At 37.5% G+C, this 23824-nt stretch overlaps 1 protein-coding gene across 2 annotated transcripts in view; it reads left to right on the forward strand.

Annotated features, from left to right (window-relative positions):
* OMA1 (OMA1 zinc metallopeptidase) overlaps positions 1–23824 on the forward strand; it is a 66065-nt gene that overhangs the window by 36445 nt on the left and 5796 nt on the right. For both annotated transcript variants that reach the window (XM_005903325.3, XM_070367955.1), the window contains exon 8: positions 7959–8108. In XM_005903325.3, coding sequence (XP_005903387.1) covers positions 7959–8108 — 150 coding nt within the window. The remainder of the gene's footprint in view (positions 1–7958; positions 8109–23824) is intronic.

Genomic DNA, 23824 nt, shown 5'->3' on the forward strand with positions numbered 1-23824 from the left:
TGTCAGTTTATTTATAGTATTCTTCAGTTCCAAGATTTTTGTTTGGTACTCCAGTAATTTCTATCTCTTGGCTGCAATTCATGCATTTCTCCTGACCTCGATGAGCAGCTTTATAATGGCTGGTTTGAATTCTCTATCAGGTAAATCGTCATTAGGGTTGATTTCTGGAGATTTAGCTTGTTCCTTCAGGACTCATTTCCCCATTTCTTCATTTCTCTTGACTTATGGTATTGGTATCTTCACAATGGAAAAAACAACCACTGCTTTCAGTCTTCACAGACTGGCCTCAAACAGGAGGAGATCTTTGCTGATCAGCCCAGCCAGAGACTTAGGTAACCTCTCAAACATTCAGGCTAGTCTGAATCTGTCTTTGGTCCCCGTGCTCCCCAGGCATCTAAAGTACTCTAGAGTCTATCAGTGCCTTAGATAGATGTGACAGTGGCTAGTCCCTTGGGCAGCTCCTAGAAATGTAGGAGCATTACATGTGTGGTTCACCTCCTACTGCCCCAGGGCACTGGGATTTTTGTTGTTGTTGTTTATGTGGTGTATCCCATTGATTTATTTGTGGACATTGAAAAATCCTTGCATCCCTGGGATAAATCCCACTTGGTCATGGTAAATGATCTTTTTAATGTATTGTCGGATTCAGTTTGCTAGTATTCTGTTGAGGATTTTCGCATCATGTTCATCAGTGACATTGGCCTGTAATTTTTGTGTATATGTGAGATCTTCATCTAGTTTTTGGTGTCAGGGTGATGCTGGCCTTACGGAATGAATTAGGAGGTGTTCCTTCCTCTTCGGTTTTTGGGCATAGTTTCAGAAGTATAAGTGTTAACTCTTCTCTATGTTTTTGGTAGAATTCACCTGTGAAGCCCTCTAGTTCTGGACTTCTGTTTGTTGGGCGTTTTTAAATTATTAATTCAATTTCATTACTGGTAATATATTTTCTGTTTCTTCCTGGTTCAATCTTGGGAAATTGTACCTTTCTAAGAATTTGTTCATTTCTTCCAGGTTGTCCATTTTATTGGCATATACTTGTTTGTAGTAGTCTCTTATGATCATTTGTATTTCTGTGATATTGGTTGTAGCTTCCCCTTTTTCATTTCTAATTTTATTGATTTGAGTCCTCTCCCCCCTTTTTTTTTCTTGAGTCTGGCTAAAGGTTGATCAGTTTGTTAATTTTTTCAAAGAACCAGCTCTTAGTTTCATTGATTTTTTTTTTTCCCCATTGGTTTTTGTTTTGTTGCTGTTTCTTTCCTTCTACTAATTTTGGGTTTTGGATTTTATTCCCCTTTCTCTGGTTTCTTTATGTGTAAGTCAGAGTTGTTTATTTGAGAGTTTTCTTGTTTCTTGAGGTAAGTGTGTATCACTATAAATGGCCCTGTTAGAACTGCTTTTGCTGTGTCCCATGGGTTTTGGTCCATTGTATTTTCATTTTCACTTATCTCTAGATATTTTTTTATTTCCTCTGTGATTTCTTCAGTGATCCATTGGTTGTTTAGTAGCATAGTGTTAGACCTCTACTAAACAGTATACTTTTAAACAGTCAAAGAATTTAAAGAAGAAATCACAAGGGAAATTAATAAATATAGAGATGAATGAAAATGAAAACAATATACCCAAAGTTAGCTCTCAAATATACAACTTAACTTTACAACTTAGCTAGAAAAAGAATAGACTAAACTCAGAGCTAGTAGAAGGAAATTTAAAAAAGATTAGAGTGGGGATAAATTAAATAGAGAATAGAAGAACAACAGAGAAAAATCAACAAAACCAAAATTTTGTTCTCTGAAAAGATAAACAAAATTGACAAATCATGAACTAGCTGGACTAATAAAAATATAAAGATGACTCAGATTACTAAAATCAGAAATGAAGTTGGGGACACTTTTACTGATTTTGTAGAAATAAAAAGATTATAATAGTGTGCTGTGAACAATTGTTTGCCCCAGATTGGATAGCCTAGATGAAATGGACAAATCCCTAGAAACACAAAACCTACCAAGACTAAATCATGGAGAAATAGAAAATCTGAATAGACCTGTAACTACTGGTGCTAGTGGTAAAGAACCTGCCTGCCATTGCAGGAGACGTAAGAGACACAAGTTCGACCTCTGAATTGGGGACATTCCCTGGAGGAGGGCATAGCAACCTGTTCCAATATTCTTGCCCAGAAAATCCCATAGACAAAGGGTCCTTGTGGGCTACAGTCCATGGGGTCGCAAATAGTTGGACATGACTGAAGTGACTTAGTACACATAACTAGTAATTAGATTGAGTCAATGATCAGAATCTTCCAACAGAGTGAAGTCTTGGATCTGATAGCATCACTGAAGAATTCTGCCAAATATTTAAAGAATTAATATCATTACTTCTCAAATTTCCTAATAAGATTGAAGAGGAGGGAATACTTCCTTATCTGTGAAACCCGTATAATCCTAATATCAAAGCCAGACAAAGATGAACAAGAAAAGAAGGATTCCCTGGTGGCTCAGAAGGTAAAGCGTCTGCCTGCAATGTGGGAGACCCAGGTTCGATTCCTGGGTCGGGAAGATCCCCTGGAGAAGGAAATAGCAATCTACTCCAGCAGTCTTGCCTGGAAAATCCCATGGACGGAGGAGCCTGATAGGCTACAGTCCATGGGGTCGCAAAGAGTCGGACACGACTGAGCTACTAGCTACTACTATGAACATCGGTGCAAAGATTCTCAAAAGAATACTAGCAAATAGAATTCAGAAGCCTATTACAAGGATTTTACACTGTGGCAAAATGAGATTTATCCCTGGAATACAAGAATGGGTCAATATACAAAAATTAATCAATGATATGCTATTAGCAACAAAATGAAGGAAAAAAGCTGTGTGATTATCTTAACTAATACAGAAAAAACATCTGACAAAATTCAGCACCCTTTCATGATAAGGAACAGGCAACAAAATAGAGACAAAAAGAAAACCGTATCACTGCAATGAAAACCATACATGAAAAACACAGCAGCAAAGACTGAAAACTTCCTTTAAGATCAAGACAGGGATGCCCAGTTTCACTTCCACTCAACATAGTAGTAGTAGAACGTTTAGCCAGAGCAAGAAAAAGAAATAAAAAGCATCCAATTAGAAAAGAAGAAGTAAGATGATATGTGTGTAGAAAATCCTAAAGACTCTCCCAAAAAAGCTGTTTAAACTAATAAGTAGCAGGCTACAAAATCAGCACACACAAATCAGTTGTATTTCTATTCATGAACAGTGAATAATCTAAAAATGAAAACTACAAAAATAATTCCATTTGTAATAGCACCCATAAGAGTAAAAGACTTGGGAATTAACTAAGGAGGGAAAAGGCTTGTACAGTGAAAACTACAAAACATTTCTGGAACAACTTAAAGATGACATGAATGAATGGAAAAACATCCTGTACTTATGGATTGTGAAACTCAATATTGCTAAAATGTCAGTACCCAAACCAATCTACAAATTCAGTGTAATCTCTGTAAAATGCCAGTGATCTTTTTTTTTTTTTTTTTTGAGAAATAAAAGAACCCATCCTAGAGACTTCCCTGGTGATCCAGTGGCTAAGAGTCCACATTTCCACTGCAGGGGTTTCAGATTCAGTCCCTGATCAGGGAAGTTCCACATGCCACATGGCATGGCCGAAAAAAGAGAAAAACCTATCCTAAAATTCATGTACAATCTTGAGGAACCTGAGTAGCCAAAACAATCTCGAAAAAGAACAAAACTTGAAGACTCATGTTTCCTGATTTCAGAACTTACTCTACAAGTGTGCAGTAATCCAAGCAGTGTGGTGTTAGTATGAAAGACTTATAGACCAATAGAATAGAGTAGATAGCCCAGAATTAAACTGTCATGCATATGGTCAAATGATTTTTTGCCAAAAGTGGAAAATGGGTAAAGGACAATCTTTTCAGGAAATAATTCTTAAAAAAAGAGGATCAGTTCAGTTCAGTCACATCTGACTCTCTGCGACCCCGTGGACTGCATCACACCAGGCTTCCCTGTCCATCACCAACTCCTGGAGCTTGCTCAAACTCATGTCCATAGAGTCGGTGATGCTATCCAACCGTCTCATCCTCTGTCATTCCCTTTTCCTCTCGCCTTCAATCTTTCCCAGCATCAGGGTCTTTTCCAATGAGTCAATTCTTCGCATCAGGTGGCCAAAGTATTGGAGTTTCAGCTTCAGCATCAGTCCTTCCAGTGAATATTCAGGACTGATTTCCTTTAGAATGGACTGGTTTGATCTCCTTGCAGTCCAAGGGACTCTCAAGAGTCTTCGCCAATACCACAGTTCAAAAGCATCAGTTCTTTATCACTCAGCTCTCTTTGTAGTCCGACTCTCACATCCATACATGACTACTGGAAAAACCATAGCTTTGACTGTACGGACCTTTGTCGGTAAAGTAATGTCTCTGCTTTTTAATATGCTGTCTAGGCTTGTCATAGCTTTTATTCCAAGGAGCAAGCGTCTTTTAATTTCATGGCTGCAGTCACCATCTGCAGTGATTTTGGAGCCTAAGAAAATAAAGTCTGTCACTGTTTCCATTGTTTTCCCATCTATTTGTCATGAATTGGCAAATGGGTTCAGATGCCATGATCTTACTTTTCTGAATGTTGAGTTTTAAGCCAACTTTTTCACTGTCCTCTTTCACTTTCATCAAGAGGCTCTTTAGTTCCTCTTCACTTTCTGCCATAAGGGTGCTGTCATCTGCATATCTGAGGTAATTGGTATTTCTCCCTGCAGTCTTGATTCCAGCTTGTGCTTCATCGAATCCAGCATGAAGCATAATGTACTCTACATATAAGTTAAATAAGCAGGGTGACAATATACAGCTTTGATGTATTCCTTTCCAAATTTGAAATCAGTCCATTGTTCCATGTCCAGTTCTAACTGTTGCTTCTTGACCTGCGTACAGATTTCTCCACAAAAGAGTGGAGCTGGACCTTTATTAATACTGTATACAAAAACTAACTCGGACCTAAGTGTAAGACCTAAAACAAAAACTCTTAGGAAAAAAGCACAGGGCAAAACCCTTCACAGCATTCGTTTTGGTAATGATTTCTTAGATGTAACTCCAAAGGCACAATTGACAAGAGAAAAAGTAGACAAATTGGACTTCATGAAAATTAAAAAAAAAATTGCATCAAAAGACACCATTCACAGAGTGTTAGTTGCTCTGTTGTGTCCAACTCTTTGTGACCCTATGGGCTGTAGCCTGCCAGGCCCCTCTGTCTGTGGGATTTTCCAGGCTAGAATACTGGAGTGGGTTGCGATTTCCTTCTTCAGGGGATCTTCCCAACCTAGGCATTGAACCTGGGGCTCAAGCAGATTCTTTACCACCTGAGCCACCAGAGAAGCCCTATCTCCAGAGTAAAAAGAGACAACTCACAGAATGGCAGGAAATATTTGCAAATCATGTATCTGATAAGGGATTAATATCCGAATATATAGAGAACTTCTAAAATTCAACAATAAAAACCTAATTCAAAAATGGGCAAAAGACTTGAATAGACATTTCTCCAGAGAAGAACTATGTGAATTGCCAATAAGCACATGGAAAGATGTTCAACACCACTGATAATTAGGGAACTGCAAGTTAAAACTACAATGAGATACTACTTACCATTCATTAGCAAAGCTATTATCAAAATAACATAAAATAACAGGTGCTGGCGAGGATATGAAGAAATTGAATGGAAGTGTAAAATGGTCCAGACACCATGGAAATGAAATGTTGGTTTCTGAAAAAATTTTAAATTAAAATCACCATATGATCCAGCAACTCCACTTATGGGTGTATTCCCTGGGAGATTGAAAGCTTGGTCTTGAAAAGGTATTTGTACACCCATGTTCATAGCAATATTTTCACAATAGCTAATGTGGAAGCGACCCAAGTACCCACTGACTGTTGAATGGATAAACAAAATGTGGTACATACATACAATGAGATGTCATCCAGCCTTTTTAAAAAGGCAGAAAATTCTATAGTATGCTATAACATGGATGAATCTTGAGGACATTATGCCCAGTGAAATGCCAGGTGTAAAAAGACAAATACTGTGTGATCCATTTATTTGAGGTATTTTAAGAGTAGTCAAAGTCATAAAGACAGGAATTGTTATAGTAGTTGCCTGGGGGCTGAGGGGAGGGGAGAATGGAGGGTTGTTTAATAGGTACAGAGTTTCAGTTTCACTAGATGAAGAGTTATGAGTCTAGTTATGGGTACAGATGACTGTACAATAGTGTGAATGTATTCAGTACCACTGAGCTGTATAGTTAAAAGTGGTTAAGATGGTCAACTTTGTTATATGTATTTTACCACAATAAAAAAAGAATGGTGTTGCTTTAAACATTGAATAAAACTTACTTGAATTTCAAATCATTTTTTCTTTTCATTTTCTGAGTATTTAAAAATGGCTTTAATGGTGTTTATTAAAAATGATGTGGCATAGTTGTTGACTGTCTAAATTAGCGTACAGTATTCTTTATTTGTCTTTTTGTTTGTCACAGTTGCACTGTTTTAAGGCTGATAGCACATTAAGGCTTTTGATAGCACATTTTAGTCAATACAGTGTAATTTAAAAAATTGTTTTAATCAAAAGTAAAACTGGTTGGGAAATACAATATAACTACTTTTTTCCCAGCCACTTTTTATAGGAAAAATAAGTTAAGAAGTGTGAAAAAATTGAATAGGTTTATAATAATATTTACTAAATCACTTTATGTAGGATTTAGAAAATAAATTTTAGTATAAAATAAATATATTTTAATACATTTCAGAAATAACCTCCTCCACCATCAAACACCCCATTTATCTCTTAGGGTAGCTACTATTAATGTTTTTTAAATAGCTTTCCAGAAATGATCTATGAATAGATAAGTATATGTATGTGAGTATATGATGGAATTGTACACACACATACACAAAATCTGTATACCCCATCTTTTTTTTTAAAGATTCATTTTTTTGTAAGGTATTTTGAATGGCTTAATTCAAATGTTCTTCAGTAAGTTCAAGGAAAAGTAGACAAATTGATGTGTACATTAAAACTATAACTGTCTTTAACAGAAAACAACAAAATTCTGTAAAGCAATTATCCTTCAACTAAAAAGTAAATAAATTTAAAAAATACATTACTCATACGTTGATAAATGTTCACTTCAAGTGAATTGACGAGGTAAATGTAAACAGATGTATTAAAAATAAATCATAGAGTAATATCTCTGATTTCAAACTTGTGAAATCCTTCTTAAGAATAAATACAATAAAAGAAATTTGTAAAGGAGGAAGTTAAGCTTTGGCCAAAAAAATGTCAACAAATGAAACCTATAGTGTAGGTTTAATATCCTTTAAAAAAGATTTCCAAGAGGGAATGACTGATTTTAAATGTAAATGAATGCTAATAGTGGGTGGAATCAAACAGCATAAAAACACTAAATTTTTTCTGGAGTCAGCACTTTAATCTTATATTCTAAAACGCAGAACCATTTTTGTAGTAAGATATAATGCAAATAAAATTGGAATTTCACATAAAAGTGTAACTGTCTTTATTTGAGGTCTTCTAATTATTCTGGTAGTATAGATGAAGAGTAAACTTTCTTTATTATAGTTTGTTAACAGATTAGATTTTAAAATCTTTTTATGAAAACCTAAAAAATTTTAATTTGTATGGAAGATTTTTGCCCTCAATATACATTCTTAATATCCACCACACTTCTTGGGAGTGGGATTATTGTGACGTTGTCTAGTGGGAGGGAGAGGGAGGAGGATGCTTTACCATATTGTTGAGAGTTGTTGTTTTTTTTTTTTAAGCAATGAGCACATTTTACTTTTATTAAAATGATAATGGTAAATATTTTTAAGAAATGTAATGACATAAAGGTAATTTAAAAATAATGTCCTCATTACTAAGCTTACGTTGTGCTTTTATTAATTTTGGTTTTAGGCCTGTGTGGACGTCAGAGCCAGTTCAGTGTTTTGGCAGCAGATGGAATTTGCAGAAAGCCTCCATGGTCATCCCAAGTTGCCAGAATGGTTGTCTACACACCCTTCTCATGGCAATCGAGCTGAGCACTTGGATAGGCTCATACCTCAGGTGAGCTAACACTGCATAAGGCAAGACTTTATTGTTATGGTATCATTTATTTTTAATACTGTTACTTCCTGTGCCTAGAAAAAGAGCACTAGCCTGTCAACCATTTTTATTACCATCAGTTTTCAAAGGATTTCACTGAAAAGTAAAAAATCCTGCTAGTCCACAAGTCCTGGTGAATAAATTGGTATGTATAGTTGACTTTTCATGATAGTCAAGGTTTAGCACTTTTAGTATCATACTTTTTAGTTTTAACTGATTCGGTGAAAGTCTAAAAGTCAAGGTATATTTTTCATCATACTGATCATAATCTTAGTGATTTCAGCTTATCATTAAAAATACCAGTTAATGAATTGTGTGAAATTTCGGGTTGAGTATTAATTCCAGTAGTGATGCTGGAATTTGTTTTGTTTTGTTTTTAGGAAAAAAAAAAAAAAAAAACCTTCAGATTAGTTTGCTTTCTGGTTAGTTCTCTTAAAAGATAGAATAAAGTGTGTGCTGTGTGCTCTTTTTTTTTTTTTTTCCTTTGTAGAATTCATTAATGGATCAAGCTGAAACAGCTTTCTCCCAAGTAGTACTCACTCTCTTTTAAAACTCTTTTGATTTAACATATTCAGAAGTGCTTTCCACATAGGTACAAAATGAATGTCAGTTGTCTCTAAGGCAGCCTGCATCCTCTCTTCTGCCTCATGTGCTTAAAAGCAGAATATTCGTTACCAGTTTAAGAATTAGTCTTGGGCTAATTGCTAAAGGGATAACACAACAGATACAGATATATTATAAACGTCTCTTTAAATATGACTTCAAATTCAGAAGAACAAACATTGAGTACCTGCTATAAGAAAGATGCAAAAGAAATAATACATAGTCTTGATATTTTAAGATGCTAAAATAAGTAAAAAATGATTCTTAATATAATAAGGAATATTATTTATCATAAGAAAAGTAGAATACAATGGTATACATTGTGAAGGAAGAATAACCTTATTACTTGGTGTAATAATAATAACCGTATTTTGGGGGTAAGCCTCTTATTTGTGGTAAGAAACTACCACAAGATTCATTCATTTATTCATATGATCAACATTTATTAATATTCATTGCTAATGTACTGTTCTGTGTTGTATTGTGCCGGGGAGTGAGCAAGGAACAAAGCAGCCTCTTGTTTTCTTAGAGCTAACATTCTAGTTAAGGAATGCAAATAATAAACAAGCCAACAAACATACATATAGTATGTCAAGCAGTTATAAGCACGTTGCAGAAAAACAAAGCGGATGAAAGGTGGGAGAGAGGCCTGGGCAACAGAAGGTATACTAGTCAGTGTTCATTTGTCAAGGAAGACCTTAATACACAGAATTTGGAAAGAAGCAGGGGAGCAAGTCCTGTGGATATCTGGAGGAAGAGTCTTCTAGGCTGAGGAAGCAGCTAATGCCCAGGACCGGAAGTGAGACTGTGCTTGCTTGGTATATTCAAGGAATAGCAAGACACTGGGGCTGAATGGAGTAAGGGAGGGGAGAATGGTTGAGGTGTGAGGCGTCTTCTAAACCACTGTAAGGTCTTGATTCTTATTTCAAGTGATATGGGAAGCTAAGCGAGGGCTTTGAGCAGAGGAGGCTTGATCTGGCTCAAGTGTTTTATAGTGATCACCGGGTCTCTTTTGTGGACTATAGGGGAGCAAGGGTGGAATCAGGAAGCCTATTTAAGAGGCTCTTGCAGTAATCCTGGTTAGAGATGATGGAGGCAGAAGAGCGGGAGAGAAATGGTCAGATTTTGGACGTATTTTGAAAAGAATGATGACTGGATTTGTTGATTTTTTGAGCTTACTTTATGCCTTTTATGAGCACCGGGTCAGCCAGACATAGGTTATTGAGACCTATCCTAAATACATTTCGTTTATACTCTTAACTTTAAGGAAAAATACGTGAGAAAGAAAGAGCAGTGAAATTTACTTGATATAACGTGTAGTAGTTATTGCCCTTGAGAGACAACATGGGACTGGGACAGTCAGTTTCATAAGTAGCTGATTTGTATTGAAGAGCGCTGACTCTGAGAGTCTTCTTAGTGGCACCCCAGACCCAGGAACCTCATACTACCCTGGGAATGGCTTAACCTATCTCTAAATCCATAATAACCATATGGTTTTCTCTTAGAATTTCCTTTGCTTTTTGCTTAATGAAATTCTAAAAATACATGGTTTGCTTAAACTGGATAATGAGTTCTACCTAACTTTTATCTGAAGCCTGTCCTAAATTCCGGGTTTTTGTTTCATCATCAGATAACTAATGATCTTTAAAGAAGTAGTAAATGTTCTTTAGAGAAGTCTTTAAAATAATAATAAATTGAGTAGTGAGTATGAAAAAAAAAATGGTTGGAGAAACAGATATGTTATTTGGAAGCCAGTGATGAAGAAAAAATTAAGAGATATTTTTCTTCTAAAAATAAACTATTCTAGTTCGGAAGCTTAATTTGAAAACCTCATACAATTTCTTGTATTTTTCCCCCCAAGTGATTAAATTCAATTTGAAGGTAATAAAACTCTACTACAATATTGGGAGTAATTCAGTGATTGAAGTGAAACTGATAGTAGAAGAGTATATTGTTAATTAGAATACATAGTCATAATTCAGAGATCGGAATTCCCTACTATCATAGGTCTAATTTCTGTAATGAAAGAAAACGATTCCTCAGGCAGTATCTGGAATTATGTGAGTCTGTGTCGTCTTAGAGACTATCTTTTTTGGGTTGGATTTTCTTTAAGGTTTCTTTCCTACTAAAGTGAGGACAGTGTTGGGTTGCACCTAAAGCTCCTGTCCTTTGCCATTTCAGACAGTGATGTACATCTAAAGGGTGGTTGGGCACCAGTGTGCAGAGGTGTCTCGGTCAGAGATGAGGATTTCAGAATCACCAGGAAATGCTGGTAGTTGAAGTGGTGAGAGTGAGTGAGTTCACTTAGGAGGTAAGCACAGGAAGTGCTCTTGGACACTTAGCTGTGTTAGGTAGAGTCCATGCTTAATTGGTAGGAGGAAGAGCCTGTAGTAGATTAGGTTCGTAGGAAAAGACCAAGAAAGTCAGGAAAATGAGGTTCTTTGGTCCTCTGAGAATACAAATCTTGGTAACTTTGATGTTTTAAAATTTAAGTTTTTGAAGATTGTATATTTTTCTTTTTTATTGTTTTCCTGTAGATCATTACAGAAGTGTATTGTCTTACCATAGCATATTAATGTTTATGATGTTTTAAATCTATATTTGAGCATTTTTCAACAAATATTTATTGATTACCTCTTACGTGCTAGATTATAGGTATTGTAGGTGTTGTGACCAAAATAGACAAAACCCCCTGCCCTCAGGAAGTTTATTTGGCAGTAAAGGGTGAGAGACAGTGAATAGAATAAATTAGTAATATACAGAATAAATCACCAGTATATTGCATGTTAGTAATAAATGTAAGGGAGGGAAATAAAGAAGGAGGAATTGTGTATTATCTTGGGCTGCCATAACAAAATCCATAGACTTGGTAGCTTAAGCAACAGAAATTAATTTATTCACAGATTTGAAGGCTAAAAGTACAAGATCAGGGTTCTGCCTTAAGCAGCAGAAATACACTTTTCTCAATTCTGAGGGCTGGAAGTTCAATACTAAGGTTCTGGCTGGTTCAGTTTCTGGTGAGGTCTCTCTTCGTGTCTTGTATGTAGCTGTCTTCTCGCTGTGTCCCGCGTGGTATAGAAAGAGTGATTGCTTTTTGTGTCTCTTCCTCTTCTTAGGAGGCACTGTTCCGTCACAAGGGTCATACCCTCATGACCTCATCTAAACATTACCTCCCAGAGGCCCCATCTCTAAATACCATCACAATGGGAATTAGAGCTTCAGCATACACATTCCCAGATGACACAGTTCATTCCATAGCAGATAGGTAATGTGTGAGCAGAGGTAGTCATGGTTGCTGGAATAGCTGTTTGAAATGGGATTGGGTCAGAGAAGGTTTTACTGGGAAGAAGGTATTTGAAGGAAGACTTGAAATAAGGGAAAGAGTGAGCCATGTAGCTTCCTGGGAGGAGGAGCTGTCCAGGCAGAGGGAATAGTAAGTACAAGTCCTTGAGCAGAAGTGAGCCAGCTATATTTGAGGACCAGCAAAGAAACCAATGTAGCTGCTTGGGGTTAAACAAGGGAAGGTGGAGGGAGCAGGTTTTATAGGCCCACCAAAAAAAAGAGGGGGGGGCCTAGGTTTTACTCAGAGATGGAGCAGCAGTGGGGGCTTCCTTGGAGGCTCAGTGATACAGAATCTGCCTGCAGTGCAGGAGTTGTAGGGGACTCAGGTTTCACCCCTGGGTCAGAAAGATTTCCTGGAGGAGGGCATGGCAACACACTCCAGTATTCTTGCCTGGAGAATTCCATGGACTGAGGAGCCTGGTGGGCTACAGTCCATAGGGTCACACAGAGTCGGACATGACTGAAGAGAGCCTCAGTGGAGTGTTTTGAGCTGAGGACTAGAGGAATAACAGGATCTGTGTTGTATTTGAAAAGAGTGTAATCTACAGCTCCTACAAAACAGTATAATCATGTAATTTTGGAGTGTTTTAGTTTAGTATATTGTTCAGAAAATAAGCCAATTCCTTTTTTTGTTTTGTTTCTAAATCAAGCCTTCAAATTGGAAAAAAATATCCTTGCTTTTTAAAAAAATGTGAATTATGAGATAATGCATGTGTAAACGCCTAGTTAAATATAGTCCTGTGATCCACTAGTATTTAAAAAGGATAAATAAAGAGTTATAGTAATGATATTATTTGTAGTTAATGATACGGTATGTTATAATTTTATTTACTTGAAATAATCAGTTAAATTTAGGAAACACATATCCCACATATTCCGTTACCATAACAACTTGGGTGAAAAATTGAAGAACAGATGTTATATCAACCTGTTGATGTTTAATAGTATGACAATTTTAAAATTATATTCAAATTTTAAATTTATATATACCATACATAATCCTTGAAAGAGATAACCTTATTTGATTTTTTCTGTAAGTATCATTATACTATATGAATAGATGTTAATAAGAAAAATTGTATAATAACCTGGGGTTGAAATTTACTTGGCGGATTTATTTTACAACTGAAAACATTTATACTAAATTTTTTATATTTCTTCTCTTAACAACTCTCTGTCATCCTTTCCTTGGCATGGGGAAGGGGATAGAGAATAATAGAGTAAATAGGGAAGGCATTTAATTTGGAATTACTATTTGTCTGGGGTTATGTTATTATAATCATAATTTTGAATAGGATTTATTTTTTAATACTCTTAGAACTTTCAATGTCAGCTTTATTTGTAAACTGTTTTTTAAATCTTGAGTTTCAGATTTACTACATTTAATTTTTAGGTACAAGAATCACTCAGTGGCAGACCATAAATGCATTCATTTTAATCTCATTTTACTTCAGATTCTTTAAACTTTCAGGAAGCTGGGGGTTTTAACTCACGTGTAAATCATTCTTACATATTTATAATTGGACAAAGTAAATGCATAAATCATTAATATTATACATTGCATAAGGAGAAAATATGAGAGTGTTTAACATTGAAGTGAAATGTCGTTGTTGGCCAATGTACACAAACACACTGCTCACCTCACAGAATTTCATTTTGTCTGACATGAAGAGTGTTGAGGAAAAGGCAAATATCATAGCAGCTACTGTAATTGAATTGGCCTCTGAATCATATAAAACCAGTAAGCCTGACAGTACCATTGTCTTAAAACCTTAAAAAAATATTATGGTGCATTTGATGTGTATCTACTTGAGGCTGAAATGAATGGGCTATTAGAAAAAAATTGCTTTTAGGAGGAAAGGGGAGAAAAGTAATGATATCTTTAGAAAAACATGTTTAAAAAATGGAGGTGATTTTTTTTTTCCCCTTGAAATGTCTTGGTTTCTGTTTTCAAAGGAGGCTTTTAGCCTAACCATGAGGCTTCTTGGCATTAATTTTTTTCCTGTTCTTTTTCCTTTTTCTCTTTTGAACTTAGTTTATTTTTTATGCATATGTAATTGCTGTTTTACTTGATATGTAGTACCAGATATCGTTCATTTCCTTTTCTGTGGCCAAGTGTCATTTACAGTGTTGTAAGTTTTCTACAACTTACAGTATGGTAAAGTAGCTCTAAGGCCATGAAAGACAGAGATAATACCCAAGGATGCACTTGACAGGGCACCGAATGACCGTTTACTGCCCGTTTCAGAGTCTTTCACAGCTTTTCTCTTTGTTTCCTATTGTCTCCTGTTAACCTTTCAAGTAGACACCAGATCAGATCATCCTGTCAGACTAATAAAAACAAGTTTTTTGGTTGTTTTTAAGTAGCCACACACTGTATTGTGTTTTCTGGTGTATTTCCTATTCCTTGAAGTGGTAACCTACTATTCTTATTATTTTCTCTTAAATTTGTTTCTAGTGAGTTTTTGCACTGAGGTTATTGATACTAAAATTTTAGATCTTTTGAAAAGTATATGCTTACCTTCAGAAATTAAGGTAAAGAGTTGGAAATTCAGAGGGTGTAAAGGGACTGCTTTCATATTTCAGGAAAAACATTTAAACCTCTCATGAGCCATTTAGAATTAAAAGATATTGATGTAAAATCAAGGTTGAAGTTATAGAAGTGTAAAAATGACAAAGGAAAAGTAAGGTTGTTTTTTTTTTTTAAGAAAAGATTTTTAGTTTTATTTTTGATGGTAAAAATGTTAAAACATATATAAAGATAGAGAATAATTTGAATAATTTAATGAACCCCCATTTTCAGTCACATTCAGTAGTATTAAGTTTTTTATACATTTGCTTCATTTGCCCCTTCTCTTATTTCTTTCCCCTGAAGTATTTTAATGCAAAACTTATACATGAGGGCTTTCCCTCCTAATACTTCCATATTCATTTTAGAAACTAGTACTGTTTTCTTCTGTAATCATACCACCATCATAGCTAAGAAAACTAAGTAATTTCCCCTTAATAAAGTTAAATATCCTTTGTATACTCAAATATCATCCCAAAGTATAGTTCTATAATTAGTTTATTCAAATCCAACAAATCCATATAGCATTTCCCTGCTTTGTCCCTTAAGTCTGTGATTTTAGAACAGTCTCCCTGCCCTTTGTTTGTTTTTAAACATGTTATTGATGTGTTGAATAAATCTAGACCCACATTCTGGATTTATCTGATTACTTCTTTGTGGCCTTGACCAGCCTCTTTCTCTGTATGCCTATAAGTGGAAGTTAACTTTTGGCAAGAATATTTTATAGGTGGTGCAGTTATGCTTCATATGGCTTCACATCAGGAGTCTCTTAATCTGGCTGCCCCATGTTCAGTGATGTCACATTTGATCAGAGGGTTTGGAGGGTGATACCGTCACCCCTCCTTTGGGAATGTGGTTTTCCCCCTCATAGCCAGCAAGTGATTGTGAGGTGGTGAAACGGCACTCTGCCAAAGATCCAGTTCTTCAGCAATCTGAGAAGTGTCTTTAATTGAAGAAATATCCTCCTCTCTCTTAAAAGGCTAAGCTGATTGTGTCTTCAGAAAGTGAAAGTGTTAGTCGCTTCAGTCGTGTTCGACTCTTTGTGACTTTATGGACTGTAGCCCGCCAGGCTCCTCTGTCCATGGAATTCTCCAAGCAAGAGTACAAGAGTGGGTAGCCATTTCCTTCTCCAGGGCATATTCCCAACTTAGGGATTGAACCCAGGTCTCCTGCATTGCAGGCAGATTCTTTACTGTCTGAGCCAGCAGATAAGCCCCGTGTGTCTTTAGGAGGAATCTACCTAAGTAGAACAGTGAAGAAGGAACTCAGACCAGCCAAGTCAGCTCTAATGGAACAAAAGATGTTGCAGGCACATTTTTCTCCTATTTAAGAGTAGATTTAAGACGTAGGTAAGTGAGGTTTTTTTTTTTTTAAATCACAATGATGATTAGTGCATAAGAGTTGAAAGGAAGGTTGGTCACAGATAATTGTATCGATATTTAATAAATAGGTAGTGTCTGAGAGTCCTCAAATAATACCACAAAGATCTTCATCTCAACTAAATCTAGCATTAACGACAAAAACCAAAGCCCCCCAAATGCCCATTTTCCTCGAATAAGATAAGCTTTAAATAATAGAAAAACTAAAAAAAAAAAGCAAATCTCAAGCTAATTTAAAAAATTTGCTTCATCAGAGATGCTTTCCTGGTGGCTCAAGTGGTAAATAATCTGCCTGCCAATGCAGGAGACTTGGGTTTGATCCCTGGAGCAGGAACATCCCCTAGAGGAGGAAATGGCAACCCACTCCAGTATTCTTGCCTGGGAAATCCCATGGGCAGAGGAGCCTGGAGTGCTACAGTCCATGGGGTCACAAAAGAGTTGGACACAACTTAGTTTAGTTGCCCAAATTAGTTGCACATGCAGAGGCAGCACCATGTAAAGCTGCATGATAAGGCTGATTCAGCTACATTGAAAGTGACAGGAAGAAGAAAGAATGACTTTACAAATGTAAGACACACCCACTTCAAAAAGTTACTTCACTTGTGAATACTGCAGAGTAGCTATTGGAAAGAACAGAATTGATGCTCCAGAGCAAAGACTTACTGATGCTCAGAGATAGAGCAACATACATAGCACAACCAAATTAAAACATCTGAAGCTAAAAAAGGTGTTTAAGAAAATGGAAGCATATTGAAGACACAAGGAAATCCAAGCTGCATGTAACAGTGATAAGGGTCATTTGTTTGGTCTTTTGACAAGACAGAAGACATTTCTTTGACTAGTTTCTATGTCACATTTTTAATTTAGATAACATTTCTCAGGAAAAGTTTTTAGAAGAATCCCAGAGCATCATGCAAGAGAAACCTGACATGAACATACCTAGATACATACATTTATCAAATGTTTGCCCTTCATTGCAAAGATAGGCTTTTACGAGATGCCGTGGTATAAAGAGAAATTTTAAAAACACTTAAAGAGACTTTGGATCTTACTTTTCAGACTTTGGAGAAGTGTAAGAGTTTAAAGGGGAATGGAACAAAACCAACCAACCAAAAACCAATGGAACGAATGCATTTTGCTATGGTATCTAACCAAACCAACTTTCATTGCTTTTAAGATGGTGTGTGCTCAGTCACTCAGTCGTGTCTGACTCTTTTTGACTTCATAGACTGTAGCCTACCAGGCTCCTCTGTCCATGGAATTTTCCAGACAAGAATACTGGAGTGGGTTGCCATTTCCTACTCCATGGGATCTTCCTGACCCAGGGATCAAATCCGCGTGTTCTGCATTGACAGACAGCTTCTCTACCACTGCACTACCTGGGAAACCCCTTTTATGATGAAAGATCCCTTAATAAATGAAACACATACAATGAAGTGTCAGTGAAGTACTCAGTAGCAGTGGTGAACTTTCCAAATCCACTGATGCTTGAGAATTAGATAAAATATATAGTTTAGCTTGCTATTTAGCAATATATAGGATTGTGATTATAGCTTGCACTCTGCTCTTCTTAGAAAACCAAAGATCATGTAAAGAAATTAACAGAGAATTGAGTTGAATAGTACAAAAAGAAGATTTAATGGACATTAGAAACTAAATGCTTGGGAATGAATGTTTATTTTCTTCTTTACTGCCTGAGTGCTCAGTTGTTCCAGTTGTGTCCAATTCTTTGTGACCCTGTGGACTCTAGCCCACCAGGCTTCTCTGTCCATGGGGTTCTCCAGGCAAGAATACTGCAGTGGGTAGCCATTCCCTTCTCCAGAGGATCTTCTCAACCCAGGGATCGAATCTGGGTCTCCTGCATTGCAGGTGGATTCTTTGTCATCTGAGCCACTGGAGAAGCCCTGGTGGGGCTAGTAGTAAAGAACCTGCCTGCCAGTACAAGAGACATAAAGAGATGTGGGTTTGATCCCTGGGTCAGGAAGATCCCCTGGAGAAGGAAACTGAGATAGCAGTGTCTCCTGGATGTTTAACGAATGTTTTATGTATTTGTGCGGAGATCATGCCTCCTTCCCTCTTGGCCTAAGAAAGGGAAACTTTCTCCTTCCCTCCCTCCACTATAAGATACTTTAATGATAAGTATTTAACACTGAGCCCAGGATTTCAAAGTAGTTCATATCATAACCCCAATTTAGATAGAACACCTGGCACAGTGCAAGACACATAGAAAATGAATGGTAAATGTTAGTTTCTTTCACTCCTAGTGGGAATCTTTAGGCTGGCTAATCCCATATTTAATGCTACGTCTTCCATGGGATTCTTAGAACTGTATATTCTTATGTGAATGCATTCCTGCTTTCTCTTAGGCTGTAAAAACTCTTAAGAATGTTTTTCCTATGACATTTATCATAATGATTTATTCATAGCTTGTGTTCTATAAATGTTTGTTTAAAATTCAGCATGCATTTATTAAGTACTATTATGTGCAGTGCATGGAGTTAAATACAGAAAACAAAGTAAGGGAAAAAGCATATTCTAGTTATATAGTAGGAAAGCATTGCTTACTTTAAAAGAGAGGAAGGCATATTTAATAAGATAGATTTGAATTTATAAAAAATAAAAGATGTTGGTACCACAAAGCATAGTGAAATAAATGTGGAAAGTAAAGTGAAAAAAAGAATGTTTTACCAACATATGTGATAAAAATCTTACTATGCAAAACAGATGAAGACTTGATGAAAATATACGTGGTCTGTAACAGGATTCTGCTTGATAGGTAGAGGAGAAAAACAGTTGACGTGTGAAGAAATACTAATATAAACCTTTATGAAGTATATATAGTTTTTCTAGCAGTTAAGGAAATGTAGTTCAGATGTTGCCAAAGTACGTTTTATTCAGTAAAGGATTACTCAGGAAACATAATGCAAAAAAAAAAAAAAAGAGAGAGAAAAAGAAACCACATTAGTTCATGTAATGCAGAAGTATAAAAAACAAAAACAACAAAAGTGGGTTCCAATTCCTTTTTTCTAAACCTTTTTGCTTTTCCATGTGCTGTGCTGTGCTAAGTGGCTTTAGTCATACCTGACTCTTTGAGGTCCTGTAGACTGTAGCCCGCCATATGCCCCTGTCCATGGGTTTCTGCAGGCAAGGATACTGGAGTGGGTTGCCATGCCCTTCTCCAGGAGATCTTCCCAATCCAGGGATCGAACCTTGTCTCTTATGTCTCCTGCATTGGCAAACGGGTTCTTTACCACTAGTGCCACCTGGGATTACTTCCATGCCAGCTTTTGAAAAAGATAGTTTTGTTTTTAAGACAGATCTTAGGTTCATAACAAAATTAAATGGAAGGTACAATTTCCTATCTACCTCTTGCTTCCATGTGGGCACATCCTTCCCCTCTATCAAAATCCTGCACCAGAGTGGTACATTTGTTACTATAGATGAATGTACATTGCCACCATTATTATAGCCCAAAGTCCACAGTTTACATTGGGGTTCACTCTTAGTTGTACATTTGGTGGTGTTCTGACAAATGTATAATGCCGTATTTATCCTTATAGTACTACGTAGTGTAGGTTTCATTACCCTAAAAATACTCTTTGCTCGTCTGTTCATCCTTGTCTCCCTCCTACCCCCTAACAGACAAGGATCTTTTTAGTGTCTCGATAGTTGTGCCTTTTTCTGAATGTCACATATATCACTGGAATCACACACTATGCAGCCTTTACAGATTGGCTTTTTTTTTTCCTCTTAAAAACACGCATTTAAGGTTTCTCCGTCGCTTTTTATGGCTTGAAAATTTTTCTTATTAGTGCTGAGTAATATTCTGTTGTCTGCTTGTAGCACAGATTATTTATGCGTTCACCTACCAAAGAACATCCTGGTTGCTTCCAAGTTTTGGCAATTACAAATAAATAAACAAATACTAGGCAGTGTTTTGTTTCCTGCCAGTCACTTAACCTCTCTAGGGTTCAATTTTCTTCTCTGTAAAATTTAACGATGATTTCCAAGAATTCTGAGATTTGAAATTATGTGGTTATCTTGATAGAAATCATGCACTCTTACATGGATTAGGTCAGATATGATTGCATGATGATGATATTATAGGGTGATAAACCCTTCCTAGTGAAAGCAGTCTGGTCCTATATCACAAGAATTACACTCTGTTCTTATGCTTTTGATCAGATCATTTTATTTTGGGGAATTTTCCTTCCCAACTGGAGGTTAGAAAATAACATCTTTTTTTTTTTTTTTTAAACAAAGATTTTCATAGCACGGTAACTTATAAAAGCCACATAAAACAAAACTATGGAAACTATTCACAAGCCCAGTAATGGGGAAATGCAAAGTGAATTGCTTGAGGGCAGGGATCATGACTGTTTGTTCTGATTCGGGTGTACCTAGCACTTTACTCAGTATTGGGTTCTAAGTTTCTGTTGAAGGCAAAAGTATTGACGAAAGGAAAGAGAAGAGCTTTTACTGAATATAAAAGACTATTGGAGATGGTATTCTCCTCTCTTTGTTTGCTTTTTCACATCTCTTATTGTTAAACTCAGCTGTACCCCGTTACCTGCTGAACCCCACACTTGGGCCTTTACGGACACCCAGGAACGCCTTGGGCGTGTGATGTAGCAGCCGTGACAGGATGGCTTCTCACTTGGGAAAGAACATCAGCCTGGTTATAAAGGAGTTAAAGCAAGAGTAGCATGTCCCAGTTTTGCCAGGACAGTCTCAGGTTGTGCCTGATGTCTTGGTGTAAATCTTATTTTAATAGCATTTCCTTTCACTCTCAGAGGTATCCTTGTTTGGACAGTAGGTCACCATTTGGCTGAGGGTCTGAATTTCTGTTTACTTTAGTGCTGTAGCTGGGAAACATTGTTTTTCTTTTTTCAGTTCAGTTTAACAAACATTTACTTAACACTGAGTACATATCACATTCTGTCATATTGTGAGATACAAAGAAAATTCAGACAAGACCTCTGTCACCAAAGAATTTCACTTCAGTGCTTTTTCCTCTTTATTTTGGTAACTCACAGCCTCATTCAGAGTCCTAGACCCAAGCTCTTGCCCTGACCTCAGCCAATTGGAAAGACCCTTTTCTGACTTGCCTCTGGTTGTATGCCCTCCTCTCCTGTGAGACCTAAGGGAATAGTCCCTTTTAAGAACCTATGCTGTCATCATTTGGCATAATGGAATTCCCCACCCAGATCCTTTGGAGCCTGTTTCCAGGGCCTGTGTGGACCTCTTCCCTTGGACATGCTCACACAAGGTCCCTCCTAGTGCCAGGTGGGCGGTTGTGGTGGGAGAAGGGAGTGGACAGCAGGCCAGTGGCAGCAGCCAGGGTAGGCTCCCTGCAACCTTACAGTGAATTCAAGGATGCTAATTTTGTGTTTGGCCATCAGCGTCATTTTGATTGTCTGTTCCTCAAAGTAGAACAGAACATTTTTTATGTAGTCATTTTAGATATTTAAATATATGGTGTCTGAGCCTCCGTTTGCATTCTTGCCATGGACCCCACAGATGTCAGAAACAGGCGCACTCAGAGTAAGACCCAGATCCCTTCCCTGACCAGTGAGATCCCACACGATCTGCACCTGCCACATACCCACTCTGCTGCAGCTGTCCTGGCTTCCACACTGTCCGGAACATGACTCTCCCATCTCAGGTTCTGGCACTCACTGCAGCATTTTGGAAGTATCTTCTTCTGGATACCCGAGTTACTTCTTCCCTCAGGTCCTGTCCTCTACGTCTTCCCTCCACCCCTCCAGGTCATTATTTTTTCAGTGAGACCTAGTGAAATGTTCAGTTTAGTCCCTCAGTCATGTCCCACACTTAGCGACCCCATGGACTGCAGCACGCCAGGCCTCCCTGTCCATCACCAACTCCCGGAGCTTACGCAAACTCATGTCCATCGAGTAGGTGATGCCATCCAGTCCTCATCTTCTATCGTCCCCTTCTCCTCCTGCCTTCAACCTTTCCCAGCGTCAGAGTTTTTTCCAGTGAGTCAGTTCTTTGCATCAGGTGACCAAAGTATTGGAGTTTCAGCTTCAGCATCAGTTCTTCCAATGAACATTCAGGACTGATTTTATTTAGGATTGACTGGTTGGATCTCCTTGCAGTCCAAAGGACTCTCAAAAGTCTTCAACACCACAGTTCAAAAGCATCAATTCTTCAGCACTCAGCTTTTTTTTTTATAGTCCAACTCTCACATCCATACATGACTACTGGAAAAATCAGAGATTTCACTAGACAGACATTTGTTGGCAAAGTAGTGTCTCTGCTTTTTAATATTCTGTCTAGGTTGATCATAACTTTTCTTCCAAGGAGCAAGCATCTTTTAATTTCATGGCTGCCGTCATCATCTGCAGTGATTTTCAGTTCAGTTCAGTGGCTCAGTTGTGTCCGACTCTTTGCGACCCCATGAATCGCAGCACGCCAGGCCTCCCTGTCCATCACCAACTCCCGGAGTTCACTGAGACTCACGTCCATCGAGTCAGTGATGCCATCCAGCCATCTCATCCTCTGTCGTACCCTTCTCCTCTTGCCCCCAATCCCTCCCAGCATCAGAGTCTTTTCCAATGAGTCAACTCTTCATAAGAGGTGGCCAAAGTACTGGAGTTTCAGCTTTAGCATCATTCCTTCCAAAGAAATCCCAGGGCTGATGTCCTTCAGAATGGACTGGTTGGATCTCCTTGCAGTCCAAGGGACTCTCAAGAGTCTTCTCCAACACCACAGTTCAAAAGCATCAATTCTTCGGCTCTCAGCCTTCTTCACAGTCCAACTCTCACATCCATACATGACCACAGGAAAAACCGTAGCCTTAACTAGATGGACCCTTGTTGGCAAAGTAATGTCTCTGTTTTTGAATATGCTATCTAGGTTGGTCATAACTTTCCTTCCAAGGAGTAAGCGTCTTTTAATTTCATGGCTGCAGTCACCATCTGCAGTGATTTTGGAGCCCAGAAAAATAAAGTCTGACACTGTTTCCACTGTTCCCCCATCTATTTCCCATGAACTGATGAGACTGGATGCCATGATCTTCATTTTCTGAATATTGAGCTTTAAGCCAACTTTTTCACTCTCATCAAGAGGCTTTTGAGTTCCTCTTCACTTTCTGCCATAAGGGTGGTGTCATCTGCATATCTGAGGTTATTGATATTTCTCCCAGCAATCTTGATTCCAGCTTGTGTTTCTTTCAGTCCAGCGTTTCTCATGATGTACTCTGCATATGAGTTAAATAAGCAGGGTGACAATATACAGCCTTGACGTACTCCTTTTCCTATTTGGAACCAGTCTGTTGTTCCATGTCCAGTTCTAACTGTTGCTTCCTGACCTGCATACAGATTTCTCAAGAGGCAGGTCAGGTGGTCTGGTATTCCCATCTCTTTCAGAATTTTCCACAGTTTATTGTGATCCACACAGTCAAAGGCTTTGGCATAGTCAATAAAGCAGAAATAGATGTTTTTCTGGAACTGTCTTGCTTTTTCCATGATCCAGCGGATGTCGGCATTTTGATCTCTGGTTCCTCTAACTTTTCTAAAACCAGCTTGAACATCAGGAAGTTCACGGTTCACATATTGCTGAAGCCTGGCTTGGAGAATTTTGAGCATTACTTTACTAGCATGTGAGTTGAGTGCAATTGTGCAGTAGTTTGAGCATTCTTTGGTATTGCCTTTCTTTGGGATTGGAATGAAAACTGACCTTTTCCAATCCTGTGGCCACTGCTGAGTTTTCCAAATGTGCTGGCATATTGAGTGCAGCACTTTCACAGCATCATCTTTAAG

The sequence above is a fragment of the Bos mutus genome, chromosome 3 (assembly GCF_027580195.1).
Source record: "Bos mutus isolate GX-2022 chromosome 3, NWIPB_WYAK_1.1, whole genome shotgun sequence".
NCBI lineage: Eukaryota > Metazoa > Chordata > Mammalia > Artiodactyla > Bovidae > Bos > Bos mutus.